Here is a 13,010-nt window from a genome sequence, read left to right as displayed (position 1 = left end):
CCTGCACTTTTCTCATTCCCCAATTTAAATGAGTTTTCCAGTCCACTGCTCATTTCCCCTTCTCAGAGTTTAATTTTGAATTCTGTGGGCTGCACAGAGGCAGAGACCCCTGAGGATTTGAAGAGTGCCTTCAAGATAGTGTCAGGGTCCACCTCAGCTGGGGGATTTGAGGAGGCGCTTGCACTTGACCGGCGTGGTTCCCCTTCCTTCTTCACTGAAGGGGTATCACTCAATCGGCTGGAGGATTAAAAAAAAAAAAGAAGCAGTATTTAACCTCTCATTATGAAATAAAGTTTAACAATGTGTCTGCATTTACTGTTCTCTGTGTTGCCTGCTTCCCAATATTAGAGATAGAGGTTTTAAATATGCTTTCTTCACAAGAAAACTTCCCTATCTCAGGCTTGTTTCAAGCCTCCAGGCTGGGAACACTATGGAGGCAAGCTATACCTCACTCAGGTCATCGTAGAGCACCACAGAGAGGAAGAGAAGGATAATATTCATGGGACAATAATTTGTCAACAGTTTTACTCCCCTCAGGTTCTCCTCGAAACAGAACCCACAAATGCGTTTGGTTCTTCCCCCCATCCAGAGTACACTTACAGCAATATAGGCTGGTCTGAGGTGATGACGTTCCCATTCATATGAAGATTGCATTTCATTGGTTGACCTAAACAAACACAGTAAAAAAGTCCTTACATCAGAATGGTGGAAAGGCAAGACCCCAGAAATATCACACATCAGTGCAAGCAACAGAGTTCCACAGGCTTGGGAAACACGACAAAGAACAGTCGATACACCTATTGTTGCAAAGTCACAGCAAGAGAAGAGCCACTGAAACATTCAGTACCATGTAAGACTCACTCAAATTAAGAAATTACATATAGGTACAAAACCCCTAGCAGAGACAACATAATCTCCTGTTCTCAGATGTCTACTCCTTATCTGACATTCGTAACAAGTCAGTCATCTAGAGAAAGAAAAAGCATCTATTTCCAGCTAAAAATTAACAACTAATTTGAGCCTGTAACAACATTGCAGGTGGATCCAGATGAACAATTGCATTGTTCAAAGTTTATGGATAAGCTGATACTAACTGTTTTACAGGTCTGATTTTTACTTGTACTTTGCAAACAACTATTCTGTAAACCAGTAACGCCTTCCCAAGGACTATCTAGCTTTTAGCACTGGATTAGAAACAAAAGAAATTTAGTCTGGGAGTTAGACCAGAGGAATCACCGGGACCCCACCTCTAGTTTTGAGCACTCTCTTCCTAGGAAAATCTTTTTCTGAATTTCCCTTAAATAAACTGTGCATATATTCAGCTAGTTACATATCAGCGTATTACATTGTCTAGCTCTTGAAGTGATTTTCTGGCATTTCCTCTCTCGGTAGCATATGAGCATCTGAGATGCTTTTAAAACTCTCTGCTGGGGTAGAAGAGTCCTTGTTGATTTATCTATCCTAGATGCAACTCTGGCTTCAAACTTACCATCTAAGCACCTGTTGTTGTATTTCTTATACGCTGTGATAGCATCTTCTTTCTTCACGAATACAACCTCAGCCACTCCAGGGTGCACCAGCCGGGCTCGCTTCAGAGCACCACAGACACAGAATAACTCCTGAGGGCAGAGAGTTAGTCACGACCATGGTCACATCAAAGGTACCACTTCAGCCAAAGACACTGAGCAAGAAAGGCTTAGTTTCCTAATTGCACCATCCATCCCCCTTAGTAAATACATGGCAGAATCTTGCCACTTGTCTCATTTTGTGTTTGCTATGGTATGAGTACTTGGCATTAGTAATACAAATTGCACAAAGCTCCATATTGCTACCCACACAAGCAGAAAAGTTCAAGGCCAGTATTCTATGGCGTTTGTCACACATGAAGACCAGGCTTGTTCTCAGCCTGCTGAGAATGGAAGCGCCTAGATAATTTGGATGGGGGTATAAGTTTGAGGACAACAGCAAGCGTGATTTGTCATGAACTCTTAAGTGATGTCAGGTATCTCAGTACACCCTAGAAATGGTTATTTTGTCCCAACTTCTTAAGCACACGCTTTTTTTAAATAGTGAACAAACACGAAATAAAAAAAAATAAAAAAACCCGAAACTTTCAAAGCTTTTGCAAGGAAAGCAAACCCACGTTATACTCCTCTTCATTGCATTCACCATAGAACAAGTGATTTATCAAAAGAGGTAGGTTAAGGGAAGGAAGTAACACTCATCCACAGTTAGGCAGTAAACAAAACTCACAACAATGTCTTCCTCTGTGACTCGAGGATGCAGATTGTTTACGGTCATCTTTGTGCCTTCCAAAGGACTGAATGCCAGCTGCCAACACAAACAAATGCATCACATAAAGGTGAAAAACGCAGCAAGCAAGACAGCACAGCAGAGAAAGCATTAAAAGAAAGTTATTAAAGGGATGTCTGGGAAAGCCTGTACATGCACACAAAGGCAAGAGCTACCAGCTAGTACAGGGAAGTATCAACGCTTACAAAAGCCCAACTCATCTGCTGGTAAAAAGGAGCCCCTTTTCCATGCTAATTTATCTCTAAAGTAACTTTTCTCTTTCATTCCCAAGTATAACATGAACTTTCTCTGCATACATACACAGCTTTTAAGTGCGTGTCTCTGCTGCACTCTACACCAGCCAGCAAACCCCAAAATATGGCTCCAGTCCCTCAAGAGCATGCCGAACTGAACATGCCTGGGAAAACCTCGTGGGTTACTTGTACCCAACACCAGGCAGCTGGCAAAGCAATTCCAGGCAGGTTATCTACAAATTGCCCAGGAGGTCTAATACAGACAGCAAGAAGCTGTATTTGCAAGAATCCTGTTTTTCTCCTCACTAACAGGAGTGGACAGAAGACAACGTAACTAGTAGTGTTAAAACACTATTCCTAGGGACGTAGAAGCCTCCAAGAAGTGTCCAAACAGCAACTGTCACCTCCCTGTAACATGGATTCCTCCAGGACCATGTGCTCCCATGCTAGATAAAAAAGTTGAGAGAAGCAAGATGCACTAACTGAGAATTTCCCATCTCTCAAACACTGAGGAAATGGATGTTTAGACAGGTTTCAAGTTCTTGGGACATGGGTTGCAGTTATCAGAATAAGCTTGATGGAATCCAAGAAATAATGGTGGAAGGCAGGCAGAAATTAGTTGCTTGCCTAACTGATGAACAGCAGGTTTCATGTTTCAGAGACTTCTATAAAAAGCATCTCCCACTTCCCTGAGCTCACCTCAACAGGTGCTGGTTCTTTTGGAGGCTCCTCCTTTGTCACTAAGGTCCGGGACATGTTTGTCAAGGCCTTCGTCCGCATAGGAGAGGGAGGTGCAGGCGGAGCTGTGTACGTATCATTCTGGACCACTTTAGTCAGGGGAACAGTCTTGGACAAAGAGAATTTATTGCCACTCAGCCCAGCCTACAGAAAGAAAGAATAAAGTATCTCTGAAAGCTGCAGGCTACAAACGTCATCCCTCCTCTTCAAGCACCAATAGCAGGAAAGCAATACTAGCATGCACTAAGAACTGCATGTCCCTCCTGGTGTCAGAATCACTGCAGTGCTAGAAACTTTTGGCTTTGAGACAAAAATCAACTGAAGTTTCTGTGCATATGTTTATCCCACAAGAGCACTTCCCTCACTGGTTTCATACTCTTCTTAAATGAACTTTACTAATGCAATCTGAAAAGCTCCTTTTATCCAAAGATTTTCAAGTACTTTACAAACTGTACACAAAGATTACTCCTTAAGATTGAGCTGCATTAGTACAAACAGCAATACTTCTTCAGAAACACCAAGCTAGGGCATGCAAAGACATGGAGCGTAACCCTTCTAGTTGGAACTACCTGGGGAGTTTAAAGCCAGAAAAAAAAGAATTGTGCTTGGCAGGTGCTGTGAATACTGGAGATAACACATTTACTCCTGCAAAAAAAAGAAACCAAACCCTTAAGGCTGATTTTCAGGATCACAAATGGCCAGGAGCTCTATTCTGAATACCCACATGAGAAAAAAACATGGGATTATCATTGCACTGAACTGCCTGTGTGATGGTAAAACCACATTAATTTGCTTTCTTAGAACTACAGCATAATTTAGGACAAAACCATGTCCGGCCCTCATGTCTGAAACAGCTAACTTCAAAGACACATCAGGTTGGCTCATGGCCTCATCCAGTTTAACTCTGAATGCCTCCGAGAATGGCAATTCCACAACCTCTCTGGGTCCCTGTGCCAGAGGCTGACCGATACTTTGACAATTGCAGAACTTCCCCCCAATATCTAACTAGATTTTATTTTGCTGCAACACATTTGTTGGTTCATTTTCTCCCTGTTCACTCCTGAAAAGGACCTGGGTTTTACCTTTTTCATGACGGTGTATTAGGCAGTGAAAGTGCACGGACAGATCTCACTACAGCTTTCTCTTCTCAGCCTTAAGAGACATTGCTCTCTCACACTCACCTCAGCTCCCTGACCACCCTGTTGTACTAGTTCCAGTCTATCAGGGTCTGTCTTGTATCACAGAGCCCCAAAATAGGCACAGTACTACAGGTGCATTCTCAAAATGCCAAACTAATAATTGTCTTCATTGATTTGCTAGCTATGATCTAATATAAAATCTACAGTTGGCCTTCACTGCTGCAAGGATGCACTGCTAACTCATTCTTAGTACATCACCCAGCAGGACCACCAGCCTCTTTCCTACAAAGTCACTTTCTAGCCAGTCAATTCTTTACTTAAGATGCAGAGGGTTATCCCATCCTAAGAGCAGGACCCCACATTTGTCTGTGTGGAAATTTAATCTTCTCCAGAGCATCAGTACTCCCCAACGAGCTGCCAGCTAAGATTTTTGCATGGCAAGACATTTCCTGCTTTGATGTCCAGCAGCTTGCCTGCTCAAACAATAACAAGATAGGTTCAAAGCACTTCCCTGAGAAGAAAGTCAAGAGCTAACATGCAGCAATCTGCCAGCAAGGGAGAAAGCACACACTCTGCCTGCAAAAGGCCTATAAAACCACAGTTAGCCTAAAAGGGAGTCTGTCCCTAGAAGCATTGGCACAATGGGAAGGGTGGGGTGAAGAGCAAACATTTCAGCAGAAAGCATCGTTTACATACTTTAAAAGAACATAAGCCCTGTAAAGCTGCAGCCTGTGTGTCCACCCAATGTGAGCATGGCGTGGTGGGGACTGTTCAGATAATCCCTTACCGCGTTGTGCAGGAAACTGTTTGTGGTGGTGATTTTCATCTGTTTGCTAGTAAGGGGAGAGACACTTTCATCATCATCTTCCATGTCATACAGACCCTGAAGAGAAGCAAGGTAATACTTTACAAGCAGGTACACTTGATCTAGAAATCATTTCCAAAATAAGTAGTTTTACCCTGCCTCCAGCCTTCTTCAGGTAATGAACATGCCTACACTGGATTTTATTCTTGGTCCTTGCAGCTTAGAGACGCAAAGCTGAAAGTATGCAAGTCCGTTTTAAAACAGCGTACAAATGATCAAACCACTTTTCCAAAAATGCCACAGTAAATCTGTTTCCCTAGGTGTACTGAAACCACATACAGATTTCTCTAATCCTTAGACCTCATCAGAACTGATGAAACCACATTAATGGAATAAAGCCTCAGTGTCTTGCTTTTTAGCACTCTGCTACCTTTAAAGTTGAAGCCTGTGCATATGATTATTTTTTAAAAATTAAGCAGATGCCTGCCGAATACATCCAAATCAAACATTCCTTTTGAACAGCCTACTTTCCTCAGCACAGCACATATCCGTCTGGCACTAGAAAACACTGCACTAGGTGGTTTACTGAATGAATAATTAATTTCCCAGTTCAACTTAACACTCATAGCCCTGCCTTAAAATACTGAGGCGAACTCCTACACAAATATTTTGTCAGACTGTAAATAATGTTAAGAAAAAGTCTATACACATACAGCACTGCCCAGAACATAAGTCACAACTGAGAACAGCTTCCCATTAATTGAGTAGAAAGGTGAATAAAAATGGAGGAATTAGCAATGACAGCTTGCAAAATAAGTGGGTTTTCACAGTCAGCAAGATTCTGGCTTACAAACAGGAAAGTTGTTTCAGTCACAGAAATGCTATGAAGGGAAAAACCAAAAGGGATAGTACAACAGAGGGAAAACAGAAAATAAAAGAACTGGGAAAAACTCTAGCCATCAGGACAATGGACTTGAGTTTGAGACAAATGAAATAGTTTCAAGGCTTACAGTGATGAGGTCAGAATAATGAAGACACTTCCTTAAGTGACAGCATCTGGGATAGGTGAGGGCAGCAGGTCAATGTAGAGATAACATGCACAAATAGCTAAAGTTACCATAATCAAGGCAAAAAAAAAATCCCAGGACATGATACGGCAAACGTCACTTTTCCAGTATTTCATATAATGCTTTATGTATACACACACAAAATAAAGTAATAAAAATGTGCAATTCTTCTCTGAAAGAATCCAAGGTGGTAAGGTGGCTGAATGGCTGGGGGCTGTGACAAAGGCCTTTGAAATGAATTCCAGAAGAGACAGCACAAATTCTAGGGTTTTCCTCAAAAGTCTGCCTGATAAGGGATATGGCAACTTTGATAGTACATCAGAATAACAGTTAACATCATTCACTATCAGGTTTCCAGCAGGGACCCACAGTTGGGATTTCACAGGCAGGTTATACCCTCTCCCACCTCACTGTAGAACATTTGAGCATGTACAATCATATCCATTCTCTGAAGAGGCTGGCAGGATGGTGAATCAAAACAACCAACAACTTGATCTGATGTGGTGTCACTAAGAAATTTACAGAAAGATAGAACTAAAGGTCACAGTCTTTAGAAAAAAAAAACACATTAGCACATACAGATAGAAACTGGGAACATGTAACATACAAGGAATCAAGATCAATTAGACTAAATGAAAACCTCAATTACCATGAAGTATCTCAACCACATGAGAACAGGGAGCTAAGCTGTTAGAGAACTTCCAAACATTCCTCTTTTCTTTCCTACTTGAAGCTTTCTTTGCACCTGCAAATGTTTATGGACACCCTCCTTCCTCCCCAAAGGTAACAAGAAAGAGCATAAAGAGGGCACACACCTGTTTGTGTGTACCTCAGATTAAATACTTCAATTTAGCAGTTCATTGAGAGTGTCCAGGAACTGGAGCCTTCTGCTACAGTTAGAGGGAAAGAACCAAAGCATTAAAAGCTACAGTCCACCAGATTCCCATTTTAGAAGACTGGGGATGTTAATTGATACCCTGAGACCACTTCAATGAAACTCAATTCTCCTGCTCTTGAAACATATCACCATGATAATGCTATTGGAGAACACCTATGTTTCCTGCAATATGTTCAATATGAGATAGCCTCACTTAAGCGAAGAAATCAAAGCTTAAGGCCATGCAGAGAAACTGATTTAAATTACTTGATTTTTAGTCCAAGATTAGTGGGAAGGGGACTTAACTCCAGCCCTGCCAGCACTGACTAGATCCACATTTCTGCCAGTACGAAACCATGAATGGGGTAAGTCAGCCAGTAAGCTTCTCTTCTTTCATGCTAAAGGGAACCAAAGATACCCATTTCCATCAATTTCAACAAGCTGGGACACAACACAATTTAGTTTAGTTCCATTTCAAAGGAGATGTATATACTGTCCCTTCCCACTAGAGCTGGAATTAGGTGCACTGGACTAAGTGATGCACGGGGTAGTGTAGCTGACCCTGCTGCAGCCTGTTAACCTATGAAACACGGAAACCGCAACAGCAGTAGTCAAGGAATGTAGCTGTACTAATCAGCAACTGAAATCAAGCAGCAACTCCCTCAAAAATGCCCTTTGGCTTTTTAAAAAGCTGGAAGCTGTCCATTAGCAAAAAGAATGGGTCTTCTTACAAAAATAATACACACAGGCAGTAAAATCTTCAGATTTGCATTCTCTCTAGACTGTAACTTACACCACAGCACCCTCATGTTTCAATTTGCTAATCAATTCAGAAACAAGGGTGCCTATCCTGTGGAAATACCACCAGAGCTATGGAAATTTTTGGGTTTCAAAGACTTTTCCTTCCTTTACGAGAAACAAGACCACTGTACAGGACATTAGAGATACGTGCTGCATCTCAGATCAAGATACTTTAGTTTGATTCTGTTCCTGCATTTGGGAAGAGAGGAAGGCCATGGGCAATTTAGAATTTTAGTATACATCTTTAAAAAAATTATTAGATAATTGCTCATGTGCATGGTTTTGTCTACAGTCTTAATCACCATTATATTGTACAATATTTTTTCTTGTACTATGTTGTCTAACAAACAGAAAGTACTATAGGTCAAACCAAGTCATACAAAAAAAAAAATCAGGTCAGAACAAATTGCTGCTGTGCTAAGTCTCTGGAAACTATTTTAACTCCTACAAACTTTGCAGAAAATGTTCGATTCCTAATGGCTGATGGTGGTGATATGGCTTAGGACAGCATGAGTACTAATTACCCTACTAATTAAAGACTACTGAACAGACTGCTCTATTGCTCTGCGATTAGCCCTTCTTACTGCCACAAGAGTCCTTTCTCTTTCTTAGGTCAGTCTGGCAGGAAACCTGCCGAGTAATAGAAAATTTCCTAGGCTAATTTAAAGAAATATGCTTGATGCTCTTGAGCAAAACCCACAGCTGAACAGAAAGCAGACTCATCTAGTCTTTCAAACAGATGAGAATAGGAGATTTTCTGGGTACACGTAAGCACACTGTTGATCTTTGGGAGAAGGAAAATCAAAGAGGTAGGCTAAGAAATTCAGTTACATGTTTGTAAAGATGAGGAATAATACCACTCCTCAAACAATCCTGACAGTCTGGAAACTTCTCTTCTGACTCTACCCACTGTACCTAAAACACACATAGTTCAATAGTAGTTGTTTCTCCGAGAATTGTGCTAAGAATCAAGTTACTGTGCACACAGCAAAGTGAAATCAGAAAATCGTCAAAGGAAAACAGCAGATTAGGGTGATCAACTAACTGATCATACTGCAACTGAAATAAAATCTTGAGCCTCAGCAGAAATGCAATATGTAATCAGGCAACCCCTGAAGCCAGGGCTTTCCTGAAAACCAGACAAGTAGAAATAGAGAAACTGTAGAAAGGCTCATTGAATTTTAGGTCTTCTTAGATACAAACATAGCTGTATATTCTAAACTGTTACCTACCACTAAGACAAACCAGTTATCTAGACAGGACAATCTACCACAGACTTGCAAAGAGGGATGGTATAAGAATGACAAAAAATGCATACATTTTCTTCATATTTAGGTAGGAAAGAGACTACTTAACCATTCAAGACAACTACTTTAATGCTGACAGGAACACTGCTTTAGATTTTATTGCACCCAAAATTCAAATGAAGAATTAAATGACAGCTGGGATTCTACAAAAAGCCTCAAGCAGCTGGAAGGACACCCAAAAGGCTCTGAATCCTGCCCTACAGGCTAGACTTAACTGTATCACCATTGCTTCTATTGTAAACATGGGAACATATTCGTGTATTATCATTTCTACTGGACTGCTGCAGAATAACTGAGGGGCTCAGAGGTGGCTCGCTTGACCTACTTGGATAGTTTTGGTGATTTTCACAGCTGGATTTACTGTCCCCATAGCTGGGCTGATAGTAGCTGGAGCACTCCTTTTTAAGCTGATCTTCTCTCTGGCATCCACCACTTTGGTCACCTTTTCAGCAGCAACACTTTGCTGTTTACGGGAATTCAACATCTCTCGAGCATCCTGCACCTTCCCTTTGATTTTGAACCGAGCGTCCTTTTGAACCAGTTTTTCACGAGCATCTTTAACCCCCAGTTTGTGTCGGGCATCAGTGAGTCCAATCTTCTGTCGAGCATCAAATGTCCGCTGGAAGCTGACAGCTGGTGATGATCTGTTTAGAATATTTTGCTGGACCCCAATGCGAGATCTTACACCTCCAAACACTGGCCTTGTGTTAAGCCTGGGGAAAAAATAAAGTTTCAGACATTTTCAGATGTGATACTGTATCACTAAAAGTATCTGTGTTGCTGCAAACAAAAGCTCATTATTGCTGCACAGAAATCCACTCAGGTTAGATGTCCAAATACAACAGTAGAGCTCTTAGGCTGTTTTATGCTGGATTTTACTTTCTGCATAAACAGCTAAGGAACTGATTTCCAAAATCCATCCTTAAGCTCACATTTACAAACTTAAGTAAAGACTCTCATTTCAGCTGTGGTAAGTCCGTACTACATTTAAACAAAATTCATCAACAACTAAGGTACTTTTGGGAAACCTTTGAAGACAAAGAGGAACAGAAACAGACTTTCTAGCTTGAAGACTGAGCAGGTCTGCCTAAAGCATCTTTTGTAATAAAATAATATGTCCCGATACAAAGGAAACGTGGAATTAGATGTGATTTCAAGAATTCTAGGCAACAAGTTCAGATTTGTGGGAGCGTACAGGCTTGGATTTTAGGACGCACAAACACCAGTACCAATTTCAGTTCAAAGCCACCAGTTTCAAAGTTGGTTAACTGCGAGCAAGAATACTTATCAGTCAAATTATCTTTTAACATCACTGCCTCTTCTTTAATCTACTAACAGAACTGCTGCATCCAATGATCTTTACTTTTTAAGCACATCAACTTCACAATACTGAGCATAGAAAGATAACAGCCCACAGAAAGGACAGCATTTGTACTTGTAAGCAAGTATTACTAAGAAGCAGCCCATTATGTAGTAAGTGCTGAAACTAGCTTCTTGTTACAGGTCTGATTCACTTTTTCAAAATCCCCCTAAAAGGAAATAGCTTGTCTAATTTTTTTAATACAGTTCCTCCTTTAAGTATTATTTAATGTTTTTTATTTTCTTTTTTTTTTTTTTTTTTTTTAAGATGACAAAGTGGTAAGAGAAATTTTAAATTTAAGGTACTGGAAATTATTCCTGCAGTTGGCTTTTTAACATTCAAAATAAGCTAGAGGGATACAGTGTTCACATGCTTTCTGAGATGTATTGTCCAGTATCACAAAGTCTAAAAGTAGATATCTAGAATTTGCTGTAACACTCAAAAGACAAACATCACAAATTCAAATGACAATGCAATATGAATTCTTCCTACAGCTGTATATCAGTATTTCCTGATCTAACTCTACAATCTTAATGCTATTTACAGTCACGTACTTTCAGTGGAGAGATCTGTAAAAAGAGATGAAAGACTGAACCTCCATTTCTGTCTTTCATTCTTGTGTCCAGACAACTGGAGAGCTAGGACTAGGGTCCCCCTTCGTCACCAAGCTAAGAATCTTACAGCTGCTCTCTCATACAACCAAAGCACGCTAGCTAGATGAAACAGGAGTATTATTAAAATACATCCAGAATAATACAGAGGAATAACAGTACCCATAAAGCAACAGTCACAAAACAAGACTTCCCTTGCAATTTTAAAAAGCATTAATTTAGCTATATTGAAAGGTGCTGCAGGAGGGTTTGATGAGTGGTTCTTTTTAATGAGCATGAGAGGTCAGAGTAAAACCAGAAACGTATGTATCAGCACTTAAGCCAGAATTAGTTAAAACTGTTAATGACATGAACTAACGAAACTGGTTAGGAAACTCTATACTGAAGATTACACCATCTCTGAAGACTTATGTTTATCCCAGTAAGCAACTCTCTTCATGCATTTTGTGCCACAGCACCTGAAATAAAAGGGAATCTCAAATGTGTAATTCATTTTCCAGAACTCTGGCTTGAATACTTGGTGGATTAGTACACTTTATAGGTGAAGATTTTCCTGTTATTTCACCTAGGCTACTGAAAAGCATGGATATAATGATTTAACTCTATTCATTTTATCCAGCCTTCACAAAGTCAAGTTAGCTAACTCAGAAATTTATAAAGTGAGCTAAACATGAGAAGCAAGAGAAATGCAAGGCACAAAAATTCTTACAGTGCTGCAGAGGGATTATTGTTCGGCAAATAAAAGCAGAAAGAATTCCTGGAAGGAGTGAGTTAAGGAGGGATTTGCAAAAGGAGAAAGGAGGTGCTTGGCATACTAAGCAGCATAAGACTGTTCCAAATATGCAGGATAACATGAATGAAAGCACAAAGACAAGGCCTTGTCTAGACTAGGATTTAAATATGCGTTTGAATGTTTTGCATGTATACCTTAGCAGATAACTTTCAAAATACTACTCTAGACATATAAGAGTTAAAACCTAAGATTCCCCAATGACCATTAAATTAAAAAACAAACAAACAAAAAAAGGGAGCACACTTAACTAACACAGATGGGGAGAAATCCATGGACAAGATCTTCAGAAGCATCAAGAGACTATAGCAAAAAGAAAGATGAAAAACTACCAAAGGAGAAGCCAGATAAGAATTGCCAACAGCTGCACTAAAGTAAATGGCCCAGCCTACATTGGAGACACACAAAGAGTCTAATCTTGTAGCTAATATGTAACACACTCCACGTCCACACAAGCATTTCAAACAATCTGTCAGGTTATCGTTAACTATGCTTACAGAGTCTACAGCTTCCAAGGGCCAGTGCGCAATGTTGACGAAGCCACTGCATCCTTGAAGCCTCGCCTGTGCGGATCCCCATCAGCTTCGCTACAGTTACAGCTCCCCGTGGCACAACTACACCTCCCACGGCAATCCCACAATGCACCATGCCGCTCATCAACGCACCGCATCTGGGAGCCGCGGGGGGCACCGGGCGCCTCTAGGGCGCTACTTGACGGAGAGCTACAGCCCAGCAGCAGCGCCTGGGCTGCCCAGATACCGAGGGGGCTCGAGGGTACCGAGGCCCCGCTGAACCCGGCTTTAGGAGCACCACTAAGTTAATCAGCGGGGAGAAGCAGGTCGGAGGCGCTACAGAAGCGATGGGCTGTGCCAGGAATCTCGGGAGAAACGAGAAGGGCCCGAGAAAGGCAGGGGAGAGGCGGTGGGTGGGCCTGCCCTGCCGGGGCCAGAGCGCACCGGGCAGCGGCAG

General features: G+C 41.2%; 1 protein-coding gene across 1 annotated transcript in view; it reads right to left on the bottom strand.

The window, feature by feature from the left end:
- Nucleotides 1–2: 2 nt before the first annotated feature.
- The window catches only part of POLDIP3 (polymerase (DNA-directed), delta interacting protein 3), a 38,157-nt gene continuing 25,149 nt past the window's right edge, over nucleotides 3–13,010 (bottom strand). The window contains exons 8-14 of the mRNA XM_009895266.1: nucleotides 9,606–9,993; nucleotides 5,211–5,306; nucleotides 3,246–3,428; nucleotides 2,254–2,331; nucleotides 1,490–1,619; nucleotides 601–667; nucleotides 3–237 (exon numbers count right to left, since the gene is read on the bottom strand). Coding sequence (XP_009893568.1) covers nucleotides 63–237; nucleotides 601–667; nucleotides 1,490–1,619; nucleotides 2,254–2,331; nucleotides 3,246–3,428; nucleotides 5,211–5,306; nucleotides 9,606–9,993 — 1,117 coding nt within the window. The 3' untranslated portion in view covers nucleotides 3–62. The remainder of the gene's footprint in view (nucleotides 238–600; nucleotides 668–1,489; nucleotides 1,620–2,253; nucleotides 2,332–3,245; nucleotides 3,429–5,210; nucleotides 5,307–9,605; nucleotides 9,994–13,010) is intronic.

This window comes from Charadrius vociferus, unplaced genomic scaffold, assembly GCF_000708025.1.
Source record: "Charadrius vociferus isolate BGI_N301 unplaced genomic scaffold, ASM70802v2 scaffold251, whole genome shotgun sequence".
Lineage (NCBI taxonomy): Eukaryota > Metazoa > Chordata > Aves > Charadriiformes > Charadriidae > Charadrius > Charadrius vociferus.
Note: the sequence above shows the minus strand (reverse complement) of the source record. Positions and strands in the feature narration are given on the sequence as shown.